The sequence below is a fragment of the Bos indicus genome, chromosome 6, assembly GCF_029378745.1.
Source record: "Bos indicus isolate NIAB-ARS_2022 breed Sahiwal x Tharparkar chromosome 6, NIAB-ARS_B.indTharparkar_mat_pri_1.0, whole genome shotgun sequence".
Taxonomy (NCBI): Eukaryota; Metazoa; Chordata; class Mammalia; order Artiodactyla; family Bovidae; genus Bos; species Bos indicus.
In genome coordinates, this window is record NC_091765.1 from 71997189 (window position 1) to 72010241 (window position 13053).

At 34.7% G+C, this 13053-nt stretch overlaps 1 protein-coding gene across 8 annotated transcripts in view; it reads left to right on the forward strand.

The window, feature by feature from the left end:
* EXOC1 (exocyst complex component 1) overlaps window positions 1-13053 on the forward strand; it is a 53292-nt gene that overhangs the window by 28344 nt on the left and 11895 nt on the right. For 4 of the 8 annotated variants that reach the window (XM_070791457.1, XM_070791461.1, XM_070791459.1 and 1 more), the window contains 6 exons: window positions 3959-4064; window positions 8407-8451; window positions 9737-9900; window positions 10462-10569; window positions 11939-12015; window positions 12535-12763. In XM_070791457.1, the coding sequence (XP_070647558.1) occupies window positions 3959-4064; window positions 8407-8451; window positions 9737-9900; window positions 10462-10569; window positions 11939-12015; window positions 12535-12763 (729 nt within the window). Of the gene's footprint in view, window positions 1-3958; window positions 4065-5095; window positions 5123-8406; window positions 8452-9736; window positions 9901-10461; window positions 10570-11938; window positions 12016-12534; window positions 12764-13053 lie in introns of all 8 variants that reach the window. The other 4 variants (XM_070791460.1, XM_070791463.1, XM_070791464.1 and 1 more) reach the window with 2 other exon arrangements.

Consider the following 13053-nt stretch of genomic DNA (forward strand, 5'->3'; position numbering starts at 1 on the left):
GTAGCCAATCTAGCACTGAATTATGGAATCATTCTCTGCTCACAGTATATTTTAAATTGACAATATTGATGTGCTTTTTTAAATGAAATTATCTTATTTCCAAGGAATCTTACTTTATCTTGTGTTTGAACTTGTGACAGACCATGCAGTTTTATGCCTGATACTCTAATTTGGTTGCTCAAGTGTTTTCAAAAATAGGAATTTTATTAATATGACAAAGAAAGGAATGAAAGGAAATGGAAAGAAAGGAATGAAAAAAGGAACCTGACAAATCAGTGTTTCTTTGGTAAGAAATAGTAATTAAATCCAGATACTGTTTATACGTCATACTTCCCAGGTAGTGTGCTAGTGGTAAATAACTCACCTGCTCGCACAGGAGACATAGGAGACCCAGGTTCAGTCCCTGGTTCGGGACGGTCCCCTTGAGAAGGAAATGGCAACCCACTCCAATATTCTTGCCCGGAGAATTCCATGGACAGAGGAGCCTGGTGAGCTATATAGTCCATAGGGTTGCAGAGAGTTGAACCCAGTTGAAGTGACTTATACTCACCTTTGTACTTGGTTAGTTGTACCCAGCTCACACTTTTTGGCAGGACCAGGAAAAGCTTGTCTTCATTTCTTTAGGGATAAGAATAACTAGGCTCTGCCCCAACTCTACTTATGGCTGAATCTAAGCAAACCCCTGATCTGGGGTATATGTAATTAGAGCCTAAGGAAAATACAGGTGCGTTGGACATGTAATGAGCTTGGCTGCCCAGAATCCCTTCTCCCTAGCTGGGGCTCTGAGTTATGCATGTAGAGCGGTTGATCAGGTCCATCCATGTTTAGGTAGGAACAATCTTTCCTCTCCTAATAGTCCCCTGCGGCCAACAGTCTTGAAGACTGCTCAGACATCGTCTCTCAGCCTCAGTCCTATATTTGTAAATATAGAAAATAAAACATGGTGTTATCCGTAAGACTCTACAGTGAGCACAAAGTAAAGTTGGAAATACTGCCTGAGATAACAGTATTTAAACTCAAGATAGTTGGATTTTAAGTTAGGTGCTGTATACAGGGTGCTAAGAAAAATACGTACAGTGAGAAACATCTTTCTGAATTTAGTAAATGAATGAACTGAGAGTCACACCTGTCTGTGGCCTTTCCCACCCCTGAGTTCTGTTGAGAACCTGGGGGAAGGTATTCAGTCATTTGAATTGTATTGAAAAAGAAGGTGATTTTCGGTAGTCTGCTCAAATCACTGTTTTCAAAATAGCAAAATAGCTGTTTTGAGACTGTTTAAATTGCTTGGGTAGTAGTGTGCACTTAATTTGGGTATTGGAATGCAGTCTGTTATATTGAGTGAGTTGAGTAGAAATCTAATGATTTTATGAATTATAGGTTGATCAGTCATTTACATTGATTTCCAGTGATCAGTGTTTTTGTGAGAATTTAAAATTCAAAGAATGAGATGCAGAAAAAGTGAAATAGGAGTAATTTTAGGGTCTGTTTAACTTTAGATTTGCTTTTGAAGTTACACACAAAGAACACAGGAAAAAATTTCCTATTTAACTTTACTTACGGAGAATCTGTGGGAAATGTATGTGGCATACAAATTGGAATAAGCAGGCTTTATATTATGTTTCATCCAAAAATTTTTTATAAGGACATATCTATCTATAAAATATCTAAATATATCTAATATCTAATATATATTTATATATTTATAAAATATCTTAAAAAATCAATGATGAACTATGAATCAGTATACAGATAATTTAAATGATATACCTTTGAAAGTTACATCTGATGTTTAAAGCAAAGTAAACTGTTCTAAAACTGGATGTGTTTGAAATTGAAGTGTAGATTCCGTGATAAATTTAAAAGAATAACTAGGCATAGAAGTTTTTCTGCTGTGGATTTATTTAAATTTAGTGAAACTCTACATAAGGCATTTAACATAGGATTTGGAAAAATACATGGTCTCCCACTGTTGAATCTTTTGTAAGGGTATAAAATATTTTTGTATGACAGTAAGCATATATGATGAGGGAATGAGTTTGCCTATTAAATAATAGATGTTTTCATTTGAACTAGAATAAATTTTGTTTTTTAAAAATAAATTATTTGATTATGAAAACTGTAAGATGTAGTAATTAAATTCTTATGAAAGTAACCTATTTTGGGTTAATTTAATACCCCATGCTGGCAAGGTATGGTAAAACTCAGTGTACTGCTTCAATGTCATTGATACTGTCTGTTAGTATAATAATTTTTAAAACAGCATGGCAACATGGAGGAAGAGTTAAAAGATCCCTTACTCTTTGGCACTGTAATTTTACCCTTAGGAAATTATTCCAAGGAAGCAGTTCATTAGAGATGAAAAGCTTATTGTAACATTGTCCATCACAGCAAAACATCGAAACCACTTAAGTAGTCTGTATTAGGAGGATGGTTTACTAAATTGAGAACATCAACAGAGCGTAATACTGTGCAGTCATTAGTGTATGACACTGGAAAAGCCTGATTGTGCTGACCCAAATACCCTATATAGTATGAATGCAGCTATATTTAAAATACATGAAAGGTAATGTGTAAATTACCATTGGATCATTGAAAAAACAAGAGAGTTCAGAAAAACATCTAATGCTGCTTTATTGACTACGCCAAAGCCTTTGACTGTGTGGCTCACCACAAACTGTGGAAAATTCTTCAAGAGATAGGAATAGCAGACCACCTTATTTGCCTCCTGAGAAATGTGTATGCAGGTCAAGAAGCAACAGTTAGAACTGGACATGGAACGACAGACTGGTTCCAAATCAGGAAAGGAGTATGTCAAGGTTGTATATTGTCACCCAGCTTATTTAACTTATATGCAGAGTACATCATGTAAAATGCCGGGCTGGATGAAACACAAGCTGGAATCAGGATTGCTGGGAGAAATATCAATAACCTCAGATATGCAGATGACACCATCCTTATGGCAGAAAGCAAAGAAAAACTAAAGAGCCTCTTGATGAACGTGAAAGAAGAGAGTGAAAAATTTGGCTTAAAACTCAATATTCAGAAAACTAAGATCGTGGCATCCAGTCCCATCACTTCATGGCAAATAGATGGGGAGACAGTGGAAACAGTGAGAGACTTTATTTTTGGGGGGGCTCTAAAATCACTCCAGATGGTGACTGCAGCCATGAAATTAAAAGAGGCTTGCTCCTTGAGAGAAAAGCTATGACCAACCTAGACAGCCTATTAAAAAACTGAGACATTACTTTGCCAACAAAGGTCCATCTAGTCAAAGCTATGGTTTTTCCAATAGTCGTGTACAGATGTGAGAATTGGACTATAAAGAAAGCTGATCACCAAAGAATTGATGCTTTTGAAGTGTGGTGTTGGAGAAGACTCTTGAGAGTCCCTTGGATAGCAAGTAGATCCAACTAGTCAATCCTAAAGGAAATCAGTCCTGAATATTCATCAGAAGGACTGATGCTAAAACTGAAACTCCCAATATTTTGGCCACCTGATGCGAAGAAGTGACTCACTGGAAAAGACCCTGATGCTGGGAAAGATTGAAGGTGGGAGGAGAAGGGGACGACGGAAGATGAGATGGTTGGATGGCCTCACCAACTCAATGGACATGAATTTGAGCAGGCTTTGGGAGTTGGTGATGGACAGGGAAGCCTGGCGTGCTGCAGTCCATGGGGTTGCAAAGAGTTGGACATGACTGAGCAATTGAACTGAACTGAATGTATAAAAGTGAAAATGTGAGTTTGATCATTCAACTTCATATTTTTATAAATTGTTAATATTATGATGCCAGTTCAGTTTTTTAAAAGATGGAAAATAGCCTTCTTATGTCCTCTGAAATGCATCAAATATTTTAAGACCACAAATTCAAAATAAGCACAAAGGATATGGGGGGATTGAGAAATGGAAATTGTCATATTTGTTTTATTAATGAGTATGTGTTGTTTTCACTTTTAAGAATTACATGGATTATTTATCACGACTCTATGAGAGAGAAATTAAAGATTTCTTTGAAGTTGCAAAGATCAAGATGACTGGCACAACTAAAGAAAGCAAGAAGTTTGGTAAGCTTAGGCATCTCAGTCCCCTTGTTTGTTTTCTATTCTATTAAAAATTGCTTTATTTGTGACAAATAATTTTAAGACTTTTTAGACAAGATGGAAGGAGATACAATAGAATTAGTAAAAGAATAAATCTAATGCATTGGTTTATAGGTTTTTCATGGAAAAAGTATGTCTCTAAATAGTTACTTTTACTGATTAAAATTCTGCAGTATGTGAATTTGACAGCAATTGTAAATACATGCCATGTCTCATAAAAGTACAGTGCACCTCATATCCGCAGATGCGGAACCCATAAATGTGGAGGACCACCTATGGGACTTGAGCGTCCATGGATCTTGATATCCACGACAGGTGCTGGAACCAACCCTGCACAGATACCAGGGACAACTGTATATAGTCACAGAAGAAGCAGTTGGCCAGAAAATGAAGTGCAGTCTGGTAGAGAAAGTACTAGATTAAGAGACATATGTTGAAAGTTCAGCTTCTGATTTCCTAAAAGACCTTTTATAACAGTTGGAGGCAAGTCTGTGATCTCTTAAGTCATTGCACTCCACAAGGAGGTGAAAGTGATTCCTAGCTTCTTACTTCTCACTGGCTATTTTGAATCAAAAAGAAAGTTTCTAAGTGTTTTCTCCCCTGTGAAGGGGCTATACAAATGTCACCAAAGTTTCTCCTGTAATTATACTTTATTTTTCTGAAGAGTTATTTTTGAAACAAGAAGTTTTTTTGTTGCTTCTAAATATGTTAAATAAACAAAAAACTTGATTTAAAAGGATAACCAGTGAAAGTATCAAGTTGCAAGGAAATGATTTGCCGAGGCCACATTCTGCTCTTGCATGTACCCATCTCTGGACTTCTTTTTGGATGGAGTTCTGTGCCTATTGGAGTCAAAACCTGGCCTTAAAGGGCTACAGTGTGTCCTCTGTGTCTGCATAGTTCCCCTTTAGAACCATGAGTTTAGCATTTGCTTGTTGAAAGGAGCCTGTGCCCTGATTGAAATTGATAGTTCATCTTTCCATTCTTTTCTTTAGGACAAAGAAGACTATCTTTAGTAGTGGGTAATTATTTTGTGATTCACTGGTTTGTGGTTTTTTTTTTTTAATACAACACTAATATATTGGTGATACTAGTTCAGATTTTTTAAATGGTTTGAATCTGTGTATTATACTTTGGTAAAGATACTGATAAAAATATTGGGACGATAGGCTTTTGGAAACAGAAATGCTAACTCATCCTAAAGGTTAATTGTTCTTAAACAGTGTGTTTATATCCTTGTTAATGTTTCACCATGGATATGTTAAATCAATTTTTCTTTTTAGTAAACAACATATTAATACAGTTACGTGTTTAATGTTTTCATTTAGTATATTTGTCATCACTTGTTACTGCAATAAAAGGGAAATCTTTCTAAAACTACCTCCTTGGGAGGTTACTAATGCCACTATCATAATATTAATTTATCAAGCCTAAGATTCTCATTGAGATAAATGACATAATTGAAATATAATTTAAATCAAGTACAATAGTATCTTAATGGTATCATTGCATTAACCTAAAACCTTGATTTTTTTTCTTATCCCTTGAAGTTCTTAAATTATCTTGTTAAAAAAATTTTAATTAACCTAAGACAAGTTTAGAAGATACTTTTAAAACAGGGTTAAAATTACATCTCTTATATGTATCTATTAAGCAATAAGGAATAGGAGAGTAACCAAAAAATTACAGTTTCTATTACTTTGATGTTATCAGTTACAAGAAAAGAAAAACTAAATAATAAACAGAATTCAGAGGATAAAAACTATTTTGTTCATCTTTGAAAATGTAACTTGTTGGTCAACATTTAAAAATAAATTTCAAGTAAATACAAATGACTTCAGAAGTTCTAAATAGGTAGAATGTAAACTTTTTAAAGATACCTTTTCAAGGATTCAAATTATGTTTAAATCAGTTCTTAATAGTAATTACAATTAAAAGAGAAACCTAAAATTTGGGGAAGATAACTTTTCAGTGGATCAAAATTAAGTAATTATGAATAAAATTTAAATTTGTTTTGTTTTTTCCTTGCTCTGAAAATGCTGCGTCGTAGATACTAATAAGAATAGAAAGTCAGATTGAATGTGTTTTACAAAAGGAAATTGTGTAGACAAAATATAATCGTAGAGATTTAGGGGAATTCTCTCTTTTTGAACCATTCTTTACTCAAGTCTTTAACATTTACTTAGTTCAGATAATTTAAAATAATGTTAAAATGCCAGTAAACTACTTTTTCTTTGTGGTAAGGTTTTTATAAAGTCTTTGCCTTTTTTAGATCTGAAGGTTTACCCTGATATCTTCAGAGGTGTGGGATTGTCCCCCCAAGATTGATACTTTGGTGTTTTTTCTTTTGTGCTCCTCAGATGTACTTAATGAAAAGACAGGCAAAGGATATTTAGTAATAATTTTTTAAATCGCTCATTTTTTTCTTTCTACTACTAAGATAAGACACACATGTGTTAGTTGAGCCCATTTACATAATAACTTCCTTATCTTTATTAACCCAAAACTTAAAAAATGATATGCCAGAAACTTTTTTTTTCAGTGTTTCTCCACTAAATTAAGAAATCTTGTTGATTCCAAAGAGAGTCTTGAACACAAGACTAAATTCAGTCCTGACTGGAAGATTCATTCAGTAAATATTTATTAATTACCTATTATATGATAAGCCGGAGAAGGCAATGGCACCCCACTCCAGTATTCTTGTCTGGAAAATCCCATGGATGGAGGAGCCTGGTAGGCTGCAGTCCATGGGGTCTCTACGAGTCGGACACGACTGAGCGACTTCACTTTCACTTTTCACTTTCATGCATTGGAGAGGAAAATGGCAACCCACTCCAGTGTTCTTGCCTGGAGAATCCCAGGGACGGGGGAGCCTGGTGGGCTGCTGTCTATGGGGTCACACAGAGTCGGACACAACTGAAGTGACTTAGCATAGCATAGCATTATATGATAAGCACTGCTCGGTACTGAGAATGCAGCATAAGCAAAGACCCTACCCTCTTGATGCTTATACTCTAGCAGAAATTGTTTAAGGATATTTAAAATTTATCGGAATATTGTTACTTCTTGCTGATAAATAATACAGACTTTTTTATGAGTCCAAATAGGGCGCTAGTAGTAGTTATTAACTACTTTAAAAAAGAAAAATATATGCAGCATTAGGCTTTGCTCTGAAACTGGTGAGCTTAGTAGAGTGACACCTTAAGGCCACCAGAAGGTACTGTTCAGATTGACCAGCTAGTGGCTCCAGCGCATCCCTCCCTACTGGTCGCTGTAATGTCCAGCCTTATCATTTCATATTCCTTTAAACTTCAGGCGGACAAGGCTGGGAAGATTTACATGTTTTTTGCTGTGGCAAATTAGTAGTTTATACTCGAGCTTTTGCCTAGCGATAGCAGCTATCACTATCCCTGTTTGGCAGGAGTTGACACATTGTTTTCTATTTCTTAAATATTTCTAGAGTTATATTCATTAATTTTCTGTTTTATTCTGTAATTTCTTTCTTTGCCTTTCAAATTAGCTTCTCACTTGGGTTTAGAATGTTTCACAAGACGATCTCTACAATTGATCTAACAAATACTAAAGAGAGGTTTTAGATAAAGGAAATACCAGATGACTCTGAAAGAGCTCCAGTTCCCACATTAGACCTGTTCGCTCAGCTTTACCCTTCTACCTACCCATCTCCCAATAATTAGTATTTTGATACATATGTTTTATTCTGTGTTCACAGAGCCAGTTAAGTTACTAAATAGTTTAGCTTATTATTCTAAAATGGTTTTAAAACCCCACTCATAATTTTTTTATCAGAGGGAGTATAAAATTATTTAGTACAGTGGAGATTCCTTCCAAGAGCTTTCAGTGAATACAGGATTGTTAATGCATTTAATGTTTAAATGTGCAACTTCATTCTACTAAATTTTCACTGTATTAAATTATTTACTTGAACTCTGTTTTCTTCAGAAATCAGAACTTGCAAGTATAGTCTTTAAATTTAAGTACATCAGCTTAGGAGACTTAAAAACATCATTTAAAAGTGTGGGGGAGGTTTACAAATGTAGATATTTTTACCTGAATATTTGCATAAAATAGTACATTAAAAGACTAGTAAAGTCTTTTCTCTCATGTAATTTCTCAAGCAGTAGCTGACCAACTAAACATACGTTGCATCTCTCGTTACTTGATGCTCATGGTTCTTTGCATGTGTCTTTTAAACTAGAGCTTTAACTTCCTCTTGTGCATGGTTTGTGCAAATTGCAGTTTATTAACTTGTCTTTGTCTTTGATGCTTGCAACCTAATCCATCACAGCTACACTGCCTCGAAAAGAAAGTGCTGTCAAACAGGAAACAGAGAGTGAGTATGCTTAGTGTATTAGTAGGTATTCTCAATGCATGTTTGTTTAATGTCTAGAAATTAGTTACTTATCTTGAAAAAAGTTACACCAGAAATATTGATTGCTCTGGGTTGCCAGGTATTGATGAAAGAAAACCAACAGAAAGGAAGTGGTATGACTACATCCAAGAAATATGTAATATGGTTAAACATGTATGGTGGGTAGTCAGAAATTTATATAAAGTCTTAACCATTATACTTTTGTTTTCAGGCTGTGTTTAGGAACTATAAAATTTCTTGTATGTATGGTCAGATTTTGCATAATGAAGCCAAAGTTTGTCTCTAACTAACTATATATCATATTTTTTATCACTTATTTTATTATTTGTCCCTTCTGACCATTAGCAAATAATACAGGTTAGCTGAGAAATAGTCAAGAAGAATAAAAATGTTTTACTGTTTAAATTTAATTCTGAATAAAAATATCACATTTGCTTGTAAAAATAAAATCCTTTAATTATTTGATGTATGTAGGATATTGTCCAGACATATTGTTCTCATTTTTCCTCATGGCTATTATGGATACCTGTGTTTATACCTAAACTCAGATGTCCCTTATTAATATAGTTAATACCGTATGTGTTATATTTTAGTTGTATTTTAAATACAACAAATATTCAGGGTTTTTTTTTTTTTTTTTTTTTCCTTTTCATTTTGTTTAGTTTTTAAAAGAACTTTAATCAGTTCACTTGCTGAAAAAACAAGTGTCTGAGTTCAGGAATGTATTGAGTCATGTGTAATTGACATTTTTAGTAGGGCAAAAATAATTGAGTGTTGGTAGTTTCATATGGTTCAGCCTAATATGTTGATTTAATGTAGAGGCAAATAACATTGGAATATGGCAGTTTTTTTCTAGAAATACAATCATCATGTTAGCTAGTATTCTAGGGGATCAGTGACTTTCATCCATAGTCATATCTTCTGAGTGGAAAAGAAATCCTCATCTACTTTAGAAAAATCATCAGGCAACTGTAATGAGACTGGGCAGGGTACAGTGTGATCTTTAAGATCCCTTTCGGTCTTATTCTGTGATTCTGTATGATTTCACCTATCTTTACATATGCTCAGAAGTAGAACACAAATCTTAATGAAAGAGAAAGACACTCTACATCCTTTTCATATGGTAGAGTTGTGCCCTAACTAATATGAGCCCTGGAAGACCAGGACAGTAGAAGAGAGCCCTGATTTATGCCATGGATCTTTTATTCATGAAGGTCACAACTTTTAAAGTTTTATCATTTCTTAGGTCTTCATGGAAGTTCCGGGAAATTAACTGGATCTACTTCTAGTCTAAATAAACTCAGTGTTCAGAGTTCAGGGAATCGCAGATCGCAGTCATCTTCCTTGTTGGATATGGGAAACATGTCAGCCTCTGATCTCGATGTTGCAGACAGAACCAAATTTGATAAGGTAAAATAAAATAACACATGTTTCTTAAACATTACTGTCAGTTTTCTAGCACCAGTTTGTTATTGCTTTCATTGTGTTCAAAGATTTGGGCTATATTGACTCTTTTAATTATCCATGTCTTACTTTCCATTTCTGAATCTAAAAAAAAAAAAATACTGGTCAAATGGCAACTGAAATGTGATTCATCAATTAAATGACATAACAGCTTTATTAAAATTTGTTATAAATCATAAAGAGCTTGCATTGTCAATCCAGTTATTTGAGTGACTACAAGGAGGAAACAACTTTTATGAAGCTAAATTGTTTATAAATAGTTTTATCTCTATGTTCCTCTTTTCAGATTCCAAGTGAATAATTGTTGTCAGTTTTGTTTTAGGTATGTTCTGACCCTGTTATGCCTCATTAATACTGCATTGTCCTGTCAATCTTGGAAGTATTTGTTTGGGGGATTCCATTAAGATTATAGATAAAGCTTCCCTGGTTGCTGGAGAAAAGTAAATGGGGAATGTTATTTTAAGCATTTTGTTCAGTTCTTTGTAGGATCATTTTGGTTTTCTTCAGATCTTTGAACAGGTACTGAGTGAACTGGAGCCCCTGTGTCTGGCAGAACAAGACTTCATAAGTAAATTTTTCAAACTGCAGCAACATCAGAGTATGCCTGGAACTGTGGTATGGGTGACATTTATTTATTAGCTCATATTTATGCTCTGTATCATAATTAGCTTAATCAATATGTTGTCATAATTTCAGTATCAGAACAGAAAACATTTACATTGTAAGGATATTTAAAATAATTTTTATCATACAAGACAATAAAAAAAGGGATAGGGTTTGGGCATCTAATCTAATATTCTAGACTATCTTAGGCCTAAACATTCTCCAAATTGATGAATGGGGGAAATGTCTAAGTTTACTTGGCAAAATATATTTTTAAAGAGCGAATGTATTGTTTTAGTGATCAAGAAAAAGTAAATAGAATTTAAAAAATTATGTTTTAATGTATATTTGTTGTTATTTAGTCGCTAAGTTGTGTCCGACTGTTTGCGACCCCGTGGACTATATAGCCCACCAGGTTTCTCTATCCGTGGGATTTCCCAGGCAAGAATACTAGAGTGGATTGCCAGTTCCTTCACCAGGGGATCTTCCCAACCCAGGAATTGAACCCGTGGCTCCTGCATTGGCAGGCAGATTTCTTTACCGCTGAGCCACCAGGGAAGCCCCCGTGGTCTTAAAAAAATAAATGAAAGCAAGAAAGAAAAAAATGGTGGGGCCTCAAATCAGAATCTTTCTTACGGCTTTCTTACTCTGAGACCTTAAACTAATTATTTAATCCCTATTTTTCCTCATCTGTGTAATGGGTATAATAATGCCTATTGAACATGGCTCTCTGGTAGCATAATGTAAGAAAATAAAATGAGACATTTGCTAGAGTATTTTAAAGAACTTAAAAGCACAATGCAAATCGAGTGGTTTTTTAAAAATTAAGATGATCTTTAAAAGAACCAACATATAAAAACAGTCCTCAAATGACTGAGAAATTAAGTCTTTCAAATGGTTAAGGGATTTGTTCTTATAGATGGTATTGCTAGTAAATTTGTTAGTTTCTATAAGAACTTCTGGCAGCATTTTTTATGCTCGAGTTTTATTAGAATGATTTTAATTTTCAAAATTCTCCCTTGAACACGTTCCTAGATGTTTTCAGCTCTTTATTAAGTTGCCCTCTCATTCCTACACTCCCTCTGAGTCTCCTCTACCTTTCTCTCCCACCCCCCCCCCACCCCCCCCACGAAATGTGCTCACACACAAACACAACTTCTCATTCTCGGGTAAAATCTAAAAACAAAGCTTTTCCTGAATATTCTGAAACAACATATTAAATTATATAATTTCATTGATAATACTACCTTTAAAAATCATTATTTCTCATAATATATTCTCTCCTAAGAATTTTAAGACTGGAGCAGGCTATTGCTATATAAACTAAACTCGTCAATTTGTTAGTCTTTTATTATGTAAAGTACCTGAATAATTTTTGCAGACTGAAGCAGAGGACACAGATGGAGGAACTTTGTCACGGCAACATAATGCTGGCACACCACTGCCTGTTTCATCTGAGTATGTGTTTGTTACTATCTGTTATTTATTGTAAAAAAAAAACAAACTTTCAATTGAGCAGAAAGGAATACTGCCCAGTGAGGAGTCCAGATTTCTGTCCATAACTGACAACACTCAGAGCACCGATCTGTGTGCCCAGTGTCTTACAGAACATCTCAGTGAAGTAAAATTGGTGCTATTTATGGCTCTTCGGCTTTTCTTTGCTCTTGTAATCACACAAATGCAGTCAATTTTGATGTTTGCTGGTAGGAAGTAGCATTTGAATTGTAGTATATTTCTCAGAAATCACAAAGCACGTTTCAGGACCCAGTTCTACAAAGGACAACGTTATTTTGAGTGATAAAATGCAACCTCAAAAAAATATGTTTATATTGGAAACCATTCTAGAATAATTAACTATTTGGACAGTGTTAGTTGAAATATCAAATTTTAGTCATTTGTGTATACTGAGGGGATTAAAGTTAAAGGTGAATACACCTGAAGCTTGTAATAACTTTTCTGTTTTGTATTTCTGAACAGGAAAGATATGATCCGCCAAATGATGATTAAAATATTTCGCTGCATTGAGCCAGAACTGAACAACTTGATTGCATTAGGAGACAAAATTGATAGCTTTAACTCCCTTTACATGCTAGTCAAAATGAGTCATCATGTGTGGACTGCACAAAACGTGGACCCTGCTTCTTTTCTGAGTACTACATTGGGAAATGTTTTGGTGACTGTCAAAAGGAACTTTGACAAATGTATTGTAAGTTGAGTTTTTTTTTTTTTTCCCCAATAACTTAGAACTCTTAACCATTGTAAAATATCTGTGTGTGTGTGTGTGTGTGCGCGCGCGTATGTGTATATATATATATATTTAAAAGATTTCCAGGTTTCCACCAGGGGATCTACTGTTCATATCCCCCAAGCCTTGAAGCAGGTATTGGCTGCAATATACAGGAGCAGGGTTAGTTGGATGGTGCTGTGCCAAGTAGTGTCCCGTCTACACTGTGAATCATGGCACGTTCTGGAGTAGCTGGCATAGAGGCAGCAGTT